The sequence below is a fragment of the Triturus cristatus genome, chromosome 10 (assembly GCF_964204655.1).
Source record: "Triturus cristatus chromosome 10, aTriCri1.1, whole genome shotgun sequence".
Lineage (NCBI taxonomy): Eukaryota > Metazoa > Chordata > Amphibia > Caudata > Salamandridae > Triturus > Triturus cristatus.
The window spans coordinates 1,203,957,002-1,203,972,242 of record NC_140593.1 but is presented as its reverse complement, the minus strand read 5'-3'; the positions used below and the strand labels follow the sequence as shown (position 1 = coordinate 1,203,972,242).

Below are 15,241 nucleotides of genomic sequence, written 5' to 3'. Positions count from 1 at the left end.
TGACACAGAAAAAAAGGCATTGCACACTGCCATACACATTATTATACCCAACCTCCTTTAAATTTAAAGAAACAATTGTTTGAGCAAAGTCAACATGCTTACTTAAAATAACGTGTGTGTGCGCGAGTGTGTGTGTGCATGCATGCGTGCGTGTGTGTGTGTGTACCAAAGGTTACAGGGACGCTATAGTTCGGCTCAGGTTTCACTCATACAAAACCAGTGAAATTCAGCAGTTATAGTTAGCTGAGCTAACTAAATCTCGCGCACCTGCAATGCATTGCTTATGACCTCACATATTACAGCACACATGACATGGCCAGTGACATCACCATGACCCCCTTTTTTTCTTGGCCCCCTCTTGACAGATCACCCCGAATCTTTCAACCCAGCAGCTGAACCAAAAAGGGGACGTTTTGTGAAAAGTTTGTGAAGATTTGTCAAGCGGCGCCAAAGTTATTGGCAAAACAAAAAACACTATTCCTACCGAAACTTTTGTCCTAACTATAACTACCTACTGGCAACTGCAACTGCCAGTAGGTAATATATATGTATATATATGTTGTTATATATATATCCAAGACCAACTTCGGTACACCTACTTGCCGTACTAAGGAACGACACGGCAGTCAAGGCATCAGGTATATTTTAATTTATTTTGCTTTCGTCCAGGCTATGACGTGTTTCGCCAGGGTCCCCTCCCTTGATCACATTTATTTCTATATATTTATAGATAGATTATTTAAATAGATAGATTAATAGAGAGAGATAATCACACAAATACATACAAAGACTTATTTAAACATTTTAAGCAAATGTGTGTGTTTTCTGTGTGTGCATTTATATATATATATATATATATATATACACACACACACACGTGTGCACACATACACACACGCACAAACACATCCATGCACATGCATGGTTTCTTCCCAATTACCCTTTGCAGGTTGCTGTGCTAGTTTTATCCGTGGCACGTTGTATGGCCCCAGAAAACACTTCTAGTGACCCGAGTGCACTCCTATTTCTCTCCTCTTCTCTTACATCCCCTTCTTCCTCCTTTTCCTCAGTGTTGTCCACGTCAACATGTTGAGGGCCAGAGTTTTCGAGCCAGAGTCAATTCAGGGAGTTGAAGTGGAGTTGTTGGTGAGAGGTGCTTATTGCAGTAATATAGATTGTTGCAATCCTGAAAACCTCTATAAAAATCAGCCAGCATGCTATACCAGGGATGGAATAAAGTCAGGTGCCATCAACACCATTACTGGTCCTAGATAACAAGGTTGTCCATCAGATCAGTGATAAGAGTCTCCACTGTACCATGGGCTGCGCTAATGTGAATACTAACATGTGCCATCTTCCGCTTGAAATAAGGATGCTGACTTATTTCTTCCTCTGCGCCTTCTCCTTCGTAGTGCCCACCATACTCTGGATTCTTTTCTTTTTCAGTTTGAAAATGTACAATAAGGTGTACTAGGCTGTAGGTGGTGGCACCAGTTTCTGCATATCCACTCTCACCCTCTTTCTCTGTTTCTCTAGGAGCTATATAAGTGGTCTGGATGCCACCTTTTTCAGTGGTGTGCATTTGGAGGATTTACAAAACCATCCCATAAGAGGTTGACAAATTCAATGGTGCCTGGCTAGGCAAAGTCTCTAATCTGGAATCCTGCATTGCAGTTTGGAATCACTGGTGTGACAAATGATGAGGCAATTAAAGACGAGATCTCAGAGGTAAATAAAGTAGGCTGTTCAGTGTGTCATTGCCACTATACCAGCGGAAATGAAAGCCATTGCAGGGAAAGTTGATTTAGGGGGCTAAGTGGTTTTAGCTTTAGCAGCAGACGAGCATGAGTTAATTAAAGATGCTTTTGGAGGAAATCAGAAACTTTCTCAGAGGCTCCTGCTGCTGGGGTGGCAGGTGGTTGGTACTTTCTTGACAATTTAGATGATAGTTCTTTGGAGAACCACATTTGTCAGGTCGAAACCTACCAGACTGTGCAGATGTCTGCCTTGCTAAATACATCTTGGGGACATTCAAAAAGCTTCCCTGGGAATGTATTCCGTCCATTGGTTACCATTGACTTTGTGGTTTGTAACTCACATTTTCTTGCTTTCTATTTGCTTGCTTTATTTGTTTTAGGCTGTCCAGCATGAGTTCGTCCCTTTCCTTGCCTAAATCTTATTCACTGTATCCTTCCACCAGTACTGGATTTCTGTAAACAGCCCTTTAAATCTTGTTCTTATCTCATCACATTTGCTGTGAAGTCAAAGACAGTGGTCAACTGTCAGGCTTTGTCTTCCAGGGAGCTGGATGTTTACTTTTCTTTCTCAGACTTCAAAGTGAGAGGATTTATGTGAAAATTATGCTGGCTACTGAGGGTGTGCTGGTCAGAAGGCTGTAAGATGTTATTTTTTTTATTCTAGCACACAACAAAATGTTGAGGTCTTCAAGTTGACTGTACAGACATTTCACGATATATCAAAATTAGGACATCACAAATTAAGCAAAGTTTTGGGGAATTTTGAAGTGTGGTGGAAACAAATATTTCAATATGATCAGAACCCTCACCTACAGACCTCCGAATCCCCACCCTGCCTCCTACAATACAATCCCTGACTACATCGCCCCTTTCGCCATCGACTTAAATCTGTACATATTCCTAGGAACACCAATGAAGTCAACATGGCCGACATACTAGTTAGCATGCCTAACCTCGGACTCAAGCAGCTTGTCACCAACCTCACCCACACCACAGGACACACGCTCAACCCCATCTTCTCAGCTAACAACCAAGTAGCATACAACCACACCAGGGAGCTCTCCGGGACCCATCACCACTGCGTCCATTTCATCATCTCAGATCCCTCCCAACACCACTGCATCCACTGCCAGCAAAACACAGTGCAACTGGTCAAATGCATCAGTGCAGCGATACACCAAAGCCCTCAACTCCCACCTACCCATCACCACCGAAGACCCAGAACAAGGGACGGACACATTAGCAAACTGGATCACTGGTAGCTCTGGAGAAGTCGCACCAAGCACTAACCGCAAGCAATGAACATGACACACCAACTAAATCACGGCAGAACTAAAAAAAAACTGAAAAACGACGCGGATAGAAGGAATGGATATGGCGCGCAAGTAAGACCCTCGAGACCTCTCTCTACACTCCCTGACAAATTATCATAAAAGGGTAACATTCTTTATCATTTTTTAACTATAATATATACCAAAAAAAAAAAAAAAGTAGATCTATTTAATTAAAGGCTTTTCCTTTTACATTAATTTAAAAAAAAAAAAAAGGAATTAAATAATGAATAAATAATTTAAAAAAAAAATATATATATATAATAATCCATATAAAAAATAAGGGAGAGAAATTATAGCCTTTGATCCAAAATTAGTTTAATTTTATTCAATTTTAATAACAAATAAGATCTAAGGCACACAGACATAATGTCTGACATAGACTCAGATGAGGCCAGCGCGCCTATCCCTAATATGGATACCCAAGCATTTAAGAGCATAATCCACAACGAAATGAGATCTTGCATGCTGGAGACTTTATCGAAAGTCATGCCTCAGAAGAGGTCACTACCTATCATGGTGGACAATACCAGCGATACACAAAATAGTATTTCTAACTATCTCACTGAATCAAGGGGGAAAAGAAGTAAAAAGATTAAAAACATTGATTATTTGACCCCCAAGAGCACTTCAGGAGTTAAAAACTCCTCTACCTTCACGGGAGGTCATTGCACCTCGAATACATCGGGTGTCCTTGGCGGCACGACTTATAAAGGTGTCCTTAGCGGCACACAATTTATGGGTGTCCCTAGCGGCACAAACTATCCTAGTGCTCAAACTAATTTCATGAGAGATGATGATGACTCATTAAATGACAATGGCTCAGACATTTTCGACGAATACGTCTTGGACTTAGACAATGATGATCAGGAATTTTATGATCAACCATTTGAGGATGAACTCTCCTCTACCTCCAAAGACGTAATCTTAGATCCCTCAGGAGAAGAGATGTTCTCTCCCCTTAATATTAAACACCCTCGTAGCTCTGAATGGTACCCTCAAGAACATGTCAGTAAATTTATGAAGAAGTGGTTAAGAAACCCTTTGGAGAGGGAAACCCGTAACTTATTGAGAGCTGAATGTTCTAGGCCCTGCATTGATGATAAGGTTTCTCAGACCCCTAATCTCGATCCCGAACTCATTAAATACCTCTTCAAACTCGGAAGGGATCCAAGAAAAGGTATGGAGAGATCCCTTAAAGGTTGCCAGGATCGCGTCTTAGACATCCTAGGCCCCCTAGCTAGGATCATCGATTCTGCAGAAGATAGCCACACTAATGGCACCCCCTTGGACACCGAGGCAATTAGAGGTTGGTCACAAAGAGCCTTAATCCTCCTGGGCAATGCTAACGCTAGCCTAAACTCTGAAAGGAGAAGGGTGGTCCTCACCAAAATTAGCCCGAAATTAGGTGACCTGGCTGATAAAGAACCCTCAGCCAATCCTAGAGGCCTACTTTTCTGAGAGGATCTCATCAAGACCCTTGGCAAATATGTTATGACCTTTATACGGCTTTGGACAAGGCTCATCAAAACATGAAAAGGGTGTTCAATAATAACCTTTTTGGCAGGGCCGGAAGACGGGGCCTACCTTCCGGCCGCTTCAACCGGAGGCCTTACCCAAGAAACAGAGGATTTGGGAGAGGCTACCAACCCTCTAATCCTCCCCAATTTTACCCGCAAAGAGGAAGAGGTCCACGATACAGAGGCTTCAGAGGAAGAGGTATCTCCAGCGACATTAATTCCCAAAGTGAGTACAATTTTTCTTTCTCCCCCACCCTCCCTTTCCCCGAAAGTCGGTGGCAGACTCAAATATTTCTATCAGAATTGGAAATTAATCACTCAAGATCCTTGGGTACTGAATACTGTAAAAGGGTTTACAATAGATTTCATTCAGACTCCGATTCAATCTTCTTTCCCCAGAAACATCCCTCTCAACCTAGATCAAGAGAAAATAATAGAAGAGATACACTCTATGCTTCATAAGGGTGCCATTATAGAAGTTCCTTTGGAAATGCTAACCTTCTTAAGTACTCTTTTACTCGTAAAGAAAAAGGACAAAGGCTGGAGACTGGTCATAAATCTAAGAGAACTCAACAAATATCTCGTCTACAGACATTTCAAGATGGAAGGCATCTATCTTCTCAGAGACTTATTACTGGAGGGGGACTGGCTAGTCAAGTTAGACCTAAAAGACGCTTACTTCACCATCCCTATGGCCAAACATCACCAACCCTTTCTACAGTTTATCTGGAAGAATCACCTCTTTCAGTTCCAAGCCCTCCCCTTCGGCCTCTCCTCCGCCCCATGGTGTTTCACCAAGGTGATGAGATCGATCGTCTCTTCCCTAAGAGAAATGGGAATTAGTCTAATCATTTACCTAGACGACATCCTCATCCTTTCACAAGACCATTCTCAACTCCTTCGGGACTTGAAGTCTGTAATAGATCTTCTAGAGAACCTTGGCTTCATTATAAACAAAGAGAAATCGATATTATCTCCCTCAAGATCCCTGGAATTCCTGGGCTTTACCATAGATACTACGAAGTGCCTTCTCTTACTCCCACCGAAAAAAAAATCAAAAATCAGAAAAGAAATAAGACATGTCCTGAAACAAGAAAAATTATCCTTAAGAGAACTCGCCAGACTTCTAGGTCTCCTTTCTTCATCCATTCAAGCTATCTTTCCGGGCCCTCTGAATTATCGAGCTCTCCAAAGAGTAAAAGGGAGAGCTTTAAGAACTGGTCTTTGGTACGGGGACCTCATTTCTCTAGACCAGGAAGCCAGATTGGAACTCAGTTGGTGGCTAGACAACCTGGATGCCTGGAATGGCAGGGCAATCTTTGGTTCTACACCAGAATTTATTCTAGAATCAGACGCGAGTCTTCATGGCTGGGGAGCCTGCCTCTTAAACCAAAACACTGGCGGAGTTTGGTCTCGAGAGGAATCCTCTCACCATATAAACTATCTAGAACTCACTGCCGGTCTCTATGCCCTCATGAGTCTCAAACATTCTCTTCAGGGCAGATCTGTGATTTTAAAGATGGACAATATGTCCGCTGTTGCTTATATAAACCGCCTCGGCGGAACGAAATCTGCGGATCTTTCGAATCTAGCCAAAAAACTCTGGATGTTCTGCCTCGAACACAAGATCGCACTGAAAGCAGAATATCTACCAGGAGAAACCAATCTTTCCGCAGATTGGAACTCGAGATTCCTCTTAGACCGCAGCGATTGGAAATTAAACGTGTCAGTTTTCAATTCCCTCAACAAATCTTGGGGTCCTCTAGATTTAGACCTCTTTGCGAGCAGACTAACCTTCCAACTAGTCAATTACTTCAGCTGGATGCCCGACCCAGGTGCACTAGCAGTGAATGCCTTCCTTCAATGCTGGAAGGGGACCAACGCATATGCTTTTCCCCCCTTCTCAATGATCCAGAGAGTCCTTCAGAAAGTGAGACAACAACAATGCTCCATAGTTCTAGTAACTCCCTTCTGGCCATCTCAAGCTTGGTTCCCCACGGCCTTGGAACTAGCTTACGACCTCCCCTTCCTAATTCCTCCCCTACCAGACCTTCTTACAGACACAGACGGTCTAACTCACCCACTGGTTCAAGCAGGGACTTTGACCCTTCTTGCCTGGAGAGTGTCAGGAGATCCAACCTACTCTCAAAACTTTTGTCATCTGCTGCAACTCTCCTTAGTGAATCCTGGGCCCCCGGCACACATTACAGATACAACAGCATTTGGAAATCATGGTCACGCAGGTGCTTGGAATGGAACTTGGATCCCATGGAAGCACCTATCGCTGACATAGTTAACTTTCTCGTCGAACAATTAGACCGAGGCCTCAGCTATAGATCAATCAATTGTTACAGGTCCGCTATTTCTGCAGGTCATTCTCTGGTCAATGGTAAGACTATTGGTAAAAACCCCATTATTTGTAGAGTCCTCCAAAGCATTAGACTCAGGAGACCTCCCAAACCCAGATACCAATCACTCTGGGATGTTAATCTAATTCTTGATCTTTTTTCAAGCTGGCCCGATAATATTCACCTCAATAGAAAAAACCTCTCTATCAAACTGGCCACTCTACTTTGCCTAATTTCTTGTCGCAGGGTCTCCGACGTTAAAGCTCTGGAGATCTCTTCAAGGTCCTATAACATGTTCGGAGTCAAATTCGAACTTTTTAAAAGAATCAAAACTATGTCCGATTCTATTTTCTACCCTTGTTTCGATTTATGCAAAAAACTTTGCGTAGTCGACTGTATGTAAGAATATGACCGCAGAATTAATCCTCTTCGACCTCCTGGTGTTAGCCAACTTCTAATTTCTTTTGTTAAACCGCACAAAGCTGTATCATCTTCTTCTATCTCTAGATGGGTCAAAACTGTAATGAATTTAGCTGGCATCGATCTGAACCTGTTCCAAGCTCATTCGATCAGAGGTGCTATGGCCAGCAAGTCTTTCTGGTCTGGTGGTAAATTGGATGATATTCTTAAAGCTGCCGACTAGTCTAATGCTAGCACCTTTACTCAGCATTACTGCAAACCAATTACTCACATTTCTGATGTAGTTTTACATGGCTACCAACATGCATAATGTAGCCTCCGATCTTGTAATGAAATTGCGATTCTCCTATTAACATGACAAGAGAATCTGGATTTCATTAAAGACTCGGAGGCTGACATTATCCCACCCACCCTTTCCCCTGAGACATTAATAATATTTTGTTCATTTCATGTTTTTCTTGTATTCTATTACCAAAATTGTTTATTAGAACATATTTACAGTTTTAACTTTAGATTGTGACTTTTATCATTTTACCTAACTCTCTTTTCTTCTTTCCTTCCAGGAATGCCTTGCTTACCCATGTAACATTTTACTCTTTAGTTTCTATTTTGGAGATTTTACCTACTTATCTTTTCCTTTCTTTCAGATAATCTCTCCTGAACTGATCCGCACATCCATCGCTCTCTCCGTTCTTCACATTCTTCGTTTGGTGTCGACTTATTGGACTGTTTGAGAGACTTTTTCAACGACTTCTTTAACGTTAGATGACCTTCCTGTTTTACGCCACATTCAAAAGAGGCTGTTTATTATGGGCTCATGACTTTTACTTACTTTGAATGTTCTTTTCTGGAACTCTTATGGTTTATGATGTATGCGGCTGCAGACGCATTAAAAGTGATATGCATAATGTCAGCCTCCGAGTCTTTAATGAAATCCAGATTCTCTTGTCATGTTAATAGGAGAATCGCAATTCCGACATGCTGGAACTGACTGTACATCGAGTTTTGCTTGAGCGCTGCATGTTTTTCATCTTTGGTTCATTTCTTTTGTCATCCCTCATCCGGCAGAGTGCACTCCAATGACTGTTGTGCCTCGTTGAACAGGTCTTGCGTTGACACACTGTGTCTGACTGGTTTACGCTTCACCTGGGAATTACCTGTTGAAAACTGAGCTCTCTGCGACAGAAATTGTTACAAATCTGGTTTAAGCCGTAGCCCACCAACCAAGGTCGAAACACCTCACAGAAAGGAATGCAGAATTGACAGTGCCAAAATGGCAGCTAAAGTTGGGGCCCTATATTAGAAAATCATCTCACTGTATTTTGATGTTAAATATAGTGACGCTGAACTACCATTTAGCAGTGAAACCTGAGAATCAGGGGTTTTATAATTTCAGAGAGATATCTTTTGAGGACACATGTGCCCACAGGCATGTTAAAATATGCTGCCTGCTACGTGCAGCAAAAGTGATTGAAGTCTGCCCCGTCTTGTGGTAAATGAACTTGGCATAGCCCGTTGTACCCTGTCCTTTTAGTTGTAACATTTCCTGAGTTTGGGTGTTCTTGTTCATCTCCATATTTTCTGCTAGACATAATTTGTTTGCACCCCACTTTCTATGGAAAACTCATTTTACCCGTAGTTCATTGCTGGACGAAAGGGTCACTTCACTCTTTCAGCTAGGATTCAATGTGAGCTACTAGTGAAGCGATGCTTAAAGTGGCAGTCTAGGCTGATTTGGGAAAATGTGCCCCCCAACTACCCAGAGCAGCAAACACCCAATTGTCCCCTTGAGTTAATGTGACAACATGGTCACTCAGTTATTCACTTCCGGGGCGGGGAGAGGGGGGTGTCATGTGAGTACAGGACGCAGCAATGCTGGAAGGCAGTAGAAAAGTGAAAGGCATGTATGGCGTGTGTTTAAAAAATAAAAACTATTAAAAGATGATCCCACTCTTCTTCCTGCACTGCTGCTCCTGGCTTCTGAAACTGAGAAGTGGGGGTGAAGAGAGGGGGTGTTATGCGAGTCCGGAACGGAGCAATGCTGGAAGGCATACAGGGCTCAGCTATGTGAAAATGAAAGCGTGGTATGGAGCACTGTTATAAAATGAGAAATGGATGTTTGTAAAGTAGTTTGTGGCCAGCCTCACATAAGAAAACAAGCGCGGACCGCCATTTTACATATTACCTGCGGTATGCACGTGGCGCTACAATGAAGTTGAAAGTGCCCATGGTGCGGTGAATGTTACAGAAAAGCATGCCATGCCTGTAGTACGAGAAACTCATGAAAGAAAATAGTGCCTACAGCCTAAATAAGACATAACCTGTAACAACAGAAGTAAAAGGTCCAGTCCTCATGGGAGGTAACACATGGAGGAAAGGCGGAACCAAGGAGGGACTAACAAGCCTATGTACAAATCAGAAGCCAGCATCTATGAAGGACAATGACACAAGTGAATGAAAAATATGGGTGGAGAGTGGGCACATCTTCTACTGCATACCCTAATACAGCATGCCTTGCAGAGCGAGCAGCGCATGCGCGCTGCCGTTAGGCTCGACCTACTAAACGGTGGGGAAGTTTTTCAATAAGCATTTATTGAACCAGCGTCATTCTAGTGTAAAATAGGTGTGCGAAACAACCATTAGACAGAAACAGATATAAATGATAAGAAGCACTAACAGAGTAAAAGAATGGTAGATTCCTACCATCGTCCTCAAACAATGAATACAGGCAAGTATATAAAATACATGACAGTAATAAAGGCGTACTCCTACGATGCGACCCTAACTAGGTGTACCTAGCATGTATAAAGTGTAAAGCCAAGGATCCCTCTAGGATAAAGTCAACCCTATTACCTGAAGTGAGAGACTGTGGGACCCCGTCTTAGTCTCGAGATGGACACCCCGCGAGGGATGTGAGACCACTGCAAGCTGGAGTATCTTCGTGCAGGAACCTCAGGGTCTCGCTTCAGTGTGTCAGCATCAAAGTCTTTCTCCTCTACCTACTCCAACAAGATATGGTGTTTATATACCCAAAGTATTACCCTCAGGGGTTCTACCTTGCTGTGTCATTTCGTACTTAGGATGACGGAAGCAATGACCCTTATACATAGTTATTATGCAGAAGATGGTAGTCCTGCTGAGTTTCCAAGAATCCTCATGCATAATGGATGAGGCTAGTTTTCAGGGAAAACCCTACATCCTGTAAGCAGTACCGTAACTAGGTAAAAGGTCAGTCCCAAGAACCATATGTAGTGTAATGGTATTGGAGAATATAGGTGAAAGGTTAGGTGACTACCTGAGCCTACATTGGGGTCCCCATATGAAACATAACATTGGCTTCCTGACATATATCATCAAGGTATGGGGTTAGGTCATTCCAACAGACCGTGCAGAGGGTAAACCCAATATGCTCTCTTTAGCATGGAGGCTAACAATAAATAGGAGTAACTTTAGCAACGTTATGAACAATTATCATGATTGAATTGTTTGTGTTTTTCACTATTCTGATAACACTCATTACAATTATATGTCTCAACTTTCTTACAATCACAGTTCATGTTTTATTTGCAAAGATTAGAGATTTTGAATACATATTTGACAATGCAATACTGTGTCTTTTATTTGTGAAATTTTGGGCATGCTTGAGTGACAAACAAAAGGGTTAGATCTGTTCCACAATTTCCTTGGGAATCTGAGAGTCATTTTCTAGGTTACCGGCATCTATAACTCTGAGGTTTAGATGTGGTAGTATGAGCAAACCAAACCGACCAACAGTTACTGATTATATAAAAAGGCTCAGTCTCTGTATTATGAAGTTGTGTTGTTTTAAATACACAGTCGTACTAGATTATTAGGACCCATATAACATGACAACAAACAGCATAGATTCTCCCTCTCGGAAAAGACTCTCAACACAAGGAGCAAGTTCGTCGTCTGCCTGAAGGAAGTCGCCTGCTGGATGAAGACCAACTGTTTCAAGCTCAACACCGACAAGAAAGAGGTAGTGATCTTCAGAAAAAACAGCATGCTGTGGATGTCCATCTGGTGGTCAGCCAACCTTGGCCGCACACCATCCCCAACCACCACACCAGGAACCTCTGGATTACCATTTGCAGCAAGCTGAACATGACAGATCAAGTCAATGCCATCACTGCATCCTGCTTCCACACTCTAAAGACAATGTGGAAGATCTTCAAATGGCTCCCAAGCAACACCTGAAAAATTGTCACTCATACCCTCATCACAACCAAGTTGGACTATGGAAACACCGTTTATACCAGAAACACTAAGGAACTCACCAGACAAATATGAACCATGGTAAACAAGGCAGCCAAACTCTACCTCCCATGCAGAACACACATCACACCACAGTTTAGGGAACTCCACTGTCTTGCAATACAAAAATGCGCTCAGTTCAAACTCCTCACTCATACATCCAAGGCACTACAAAACATAGGACCCGCCTACCTGAACAGTTGTATCTACTTCCATCAATGACCCAGACACCTCCGCTCCACCGTGCTCATACTCACACAGAGCCCGCGTGTTGCGATTTTGCATGATTGCCGTCAAAGCTTTGGACTGATGCTGATGGTTTATCGACTCTGAGCGTGCACTGAGGCCTGCTAACCAGACCTCACGAACATTAAAAGTGTAATGTTATATTGGAAATGCCCAAACCCAAATGACATAACTTTACTTACTTATAAGTAAGGCTCCCTGTTTCCATTTTTACTGATTTTTACAGATATAGACAGACAGAAAACCATTAATTTTCTTGTCCGTATTTATTTTTAAATGTGGATAAAAACGGAAATAGGGTGCTTTTTGAGTGATTCTAAATACATTTCACCATGACTGCCAGGCCAATAACTGTGTGGATTGATAGCTATGGGGGGGGGGTTAAAAAAAAGGGAATGTTTGTAAAGAGGCTTAAACTGCAGTAGATATGCACAAGGCCGATACTAAAATGTGCATATTTTCGTACAAGTGTATTGATTTATCTTCTGCAGGTGTTCATATCACTCAAACCTGACAGGCATTCAAGCATGACTGCATATTTATTGGTTAAATAAATGTGGAAATATACCAGTTTCTGGTTTATTTTATTCACAAAACCCATAATAAATATATATAAATACAGATAAAGTTGACAAAAAATAAATATGGATAAATACATACGGAAATGTTTAAAAAATAAATACCATAAAACTAGGAGCCCTACTTATAAGCCCATAGTATATGGTACCAAAGGTACCCAGGGCATGAAAGTTAAAGTGTCCCACCAGGGCTGCAGCACTAATTGTGCCACCTTGGATGTTACAACATGAAAACATGTTTCCTTGTTTGCCACTGCAGACTGGCAGAACAGTTTTAAACTGCTAACCCAACTTTGCCATTTAAACCAATGACAAACCCCAAACCTCCCCTTTTAATATAAATAAGTCATCTCTACCGCAAGCCTATTGAGTCCTAAGGTAGTATATTAAAAAGCAGGACATGTATTTCTATATGTCCTAACAGTAAAGTAAACAGTAAATTGTCGTTTTTACTGTGGAAAGGCTAGAAGTCCTATCGAAAAGTATAGGGTTACACACTAAACACTCTGCTGTTCTAACTGCTGAATTGGACTACTAATGTTGGGACTTCAAGGTATCAAGTTGAGTGTCATTGTAAGAAACTGGGTTGCTGGTTAAGGGGGGTGAAACCCTACTCAAGCAGCAACCACAATCCTTGTCAGGGTGAACTCACAAGCAACCCCTAACTTAACCTGTGCTCAACCCCTGGCAGCTTGGCACAGAGCAGTCAGGCTTAATTTAGAAGCAATGTGTAAAGTATTTGTGCAGCACCTCCAGCAGTAGCAAAGGGAAAAGACACCACAAAAGGTTCCCACACCAGACGTAGAAAAAAAGATTATTCTTTAATAAATAAAATATGACCATAACTATAAAAATCCAATCAGTAAAACTGGAGATTTTCAAGTCTAAAAATTTCAGTGAAAAATTCGCCAAAAGCACAAAGCGCCACTGTGGATATCTAGGCCAGGCCGGACTGGGTCAAAGCCACAAGTTCAGGTCGACCACAATGGGGCACGGGACGGCTACAGGGACCAAGCTAGGTCCATGGAAAAAGAGTGCCTTAGGTTCTGGTTGCGGAGCGTAGCGAGCTCTGGCACTGAGGATGCGTTACGAAGCCAAGGAGATGCATCAGTTCCAAGGTGATGCAGTGTTGCGACGAGAGGGCCTGCGTCATCGTCAAGGATCCCGATGATGAGGGCTTGCCTCCTACCTTCCTGGGTTACGTAAGGGGCTGAAGACATGGCTCTTCGATTAACCCCCGTACTAGCAGAGGCTAGGCAAACACACCTGCTTAGCGCCAGGATACCTTCCCAGGTGATAGTGTGTTGTACAGATACTTCTAACATAACATCATACATCTTCTCTCTTAATCTGGATGACATGCTGATTTAGCTATCGCTAATACTCCTAAGGCCCTCATTGTGATTTCGAATCTGCCTCTTCTTTCCTCAGTAACCATACTCTCTACTTGTGGTGAGTGTGAATCCTAGGCTCTTAAAACGTCTAAAATGAGGATGAGACAAACCAGCAAGCCGTCTTCCAAAAGGAGTGCATCCTAGAAACCTGACACCCCCACAAACGTTCGACTTTTCATCGCCCCTTACTATGATTGCCCACTCCTCCTCTCATTTTATTCAGATTGTTTCTTCTAGGGTTCCCTATAAAGTCCAGAACCGCCTAAGACCCCGTTGTCATTCCTGGTGAGCTGTTTATATGCTCAGAATTCAGTGGTGATGCACACATGTACACGTTAATTGAATGCAAGCAACATGTGGGAGCAGCGTGCCCAGCTTCCCTTGGGATCATTTTCTTTAAACGTCTTTCATGCAAATTCCAATACTGCCACAAATGAAAGAGGGATCTCAGAGTTGGCAACAGCTGAAAGTCCATAGGAACATGAGAACAACAGTCACTAGAGAGGAATCATTATTTAAAGTATTAAGGAGAAGAAATGTAAAACAGAAGGACACACCCTGTGTAGTAAAGCCCATTACTGAGGTCTGAAGAAAGCGCTGCATAAAAGACCTGCACCCAAAGATATGCAAGTTGCTTCTTGGCCTCACAAAGCTTACCTCAGAGTGAGGATACCCGTTGCCAGTGGCCCATAAATCCTGTGAGCGGTGGATTTCTCCTGCTTGGAAGATGTTGGCTTCTTGCTCGTGCGCAGCCATTCCCTTGTCCGGTAGGAGGAGCAATGATGAAGCAAAGGTCAGCCTAGGTCTATTCTTGCTGCCATGTCATCACCTGAAATGGAAAAGAATAGCATGTTGAAGTTGCCAGTGTTTCAGCTCGTGGTTTAAGGCTGGATCTGCTCTCGTTTGTTCATCCCACCCATCCACCATCTGGCTGCAATGCTTGCAGATTGTTTGAAAACACTATTGGCCAGCAACTCTCAGATGCAAGTGGAGATGTAAGCACTGTGAAAGTACTGGAAAGGATGCAGATAACTTGGTATTAAAGATGAAGCATATGGTCCCTCTGGACCAAAGGTTGGGGTGAGATTGATGGATAATTGGGAAAATAATTCTATTTCTCAGAGATGAGGGCTTGGCATGGGAATGGACCTGAATTCCCCAGAGCCTTCCCTACCAGAAAATTATGTTCTTATTGCCTTTATCAATTTCAATCACAACACAAGCCACTCCTAATGTCTATTGATATCTTTAAGCTAAGTAAGTGAATAATAAGAAATACAGATGGATACAGCGTTAAAGTTTTGAGTTTATACCGATGGTTAGAATTAAGGTACATTAATGAGGCAACTATGGTTAGGTTCAGGTTAAGAGT

At 42.4% G+C, this 15,241-nt stretch overlaps 1 protein-coding gene across 1 annotated transcript in view; it reads right to left on the bottom strand.

The window, feature by feature from the left end:
- Positions 1-14,625, bottom strand: part of LOC146797065 (adiponectin receptor protein 2-like) — a 324,514-nt gene extending 309,889 nt beyond the window's left edge. The window contains exon 1 of the mRNA XM_085631498.1: positions 14,527-14,625. Within this exon, the coding sequence (XP_085487624.1) occupies positions 14,527-14,625 (99 nt within the window). The remainder of the gene's footprint in view (positions 1-14,526) is intronic.
- Between the last annotated feature and the right edge of the window lie 616 nt (positions 14,626-15,241).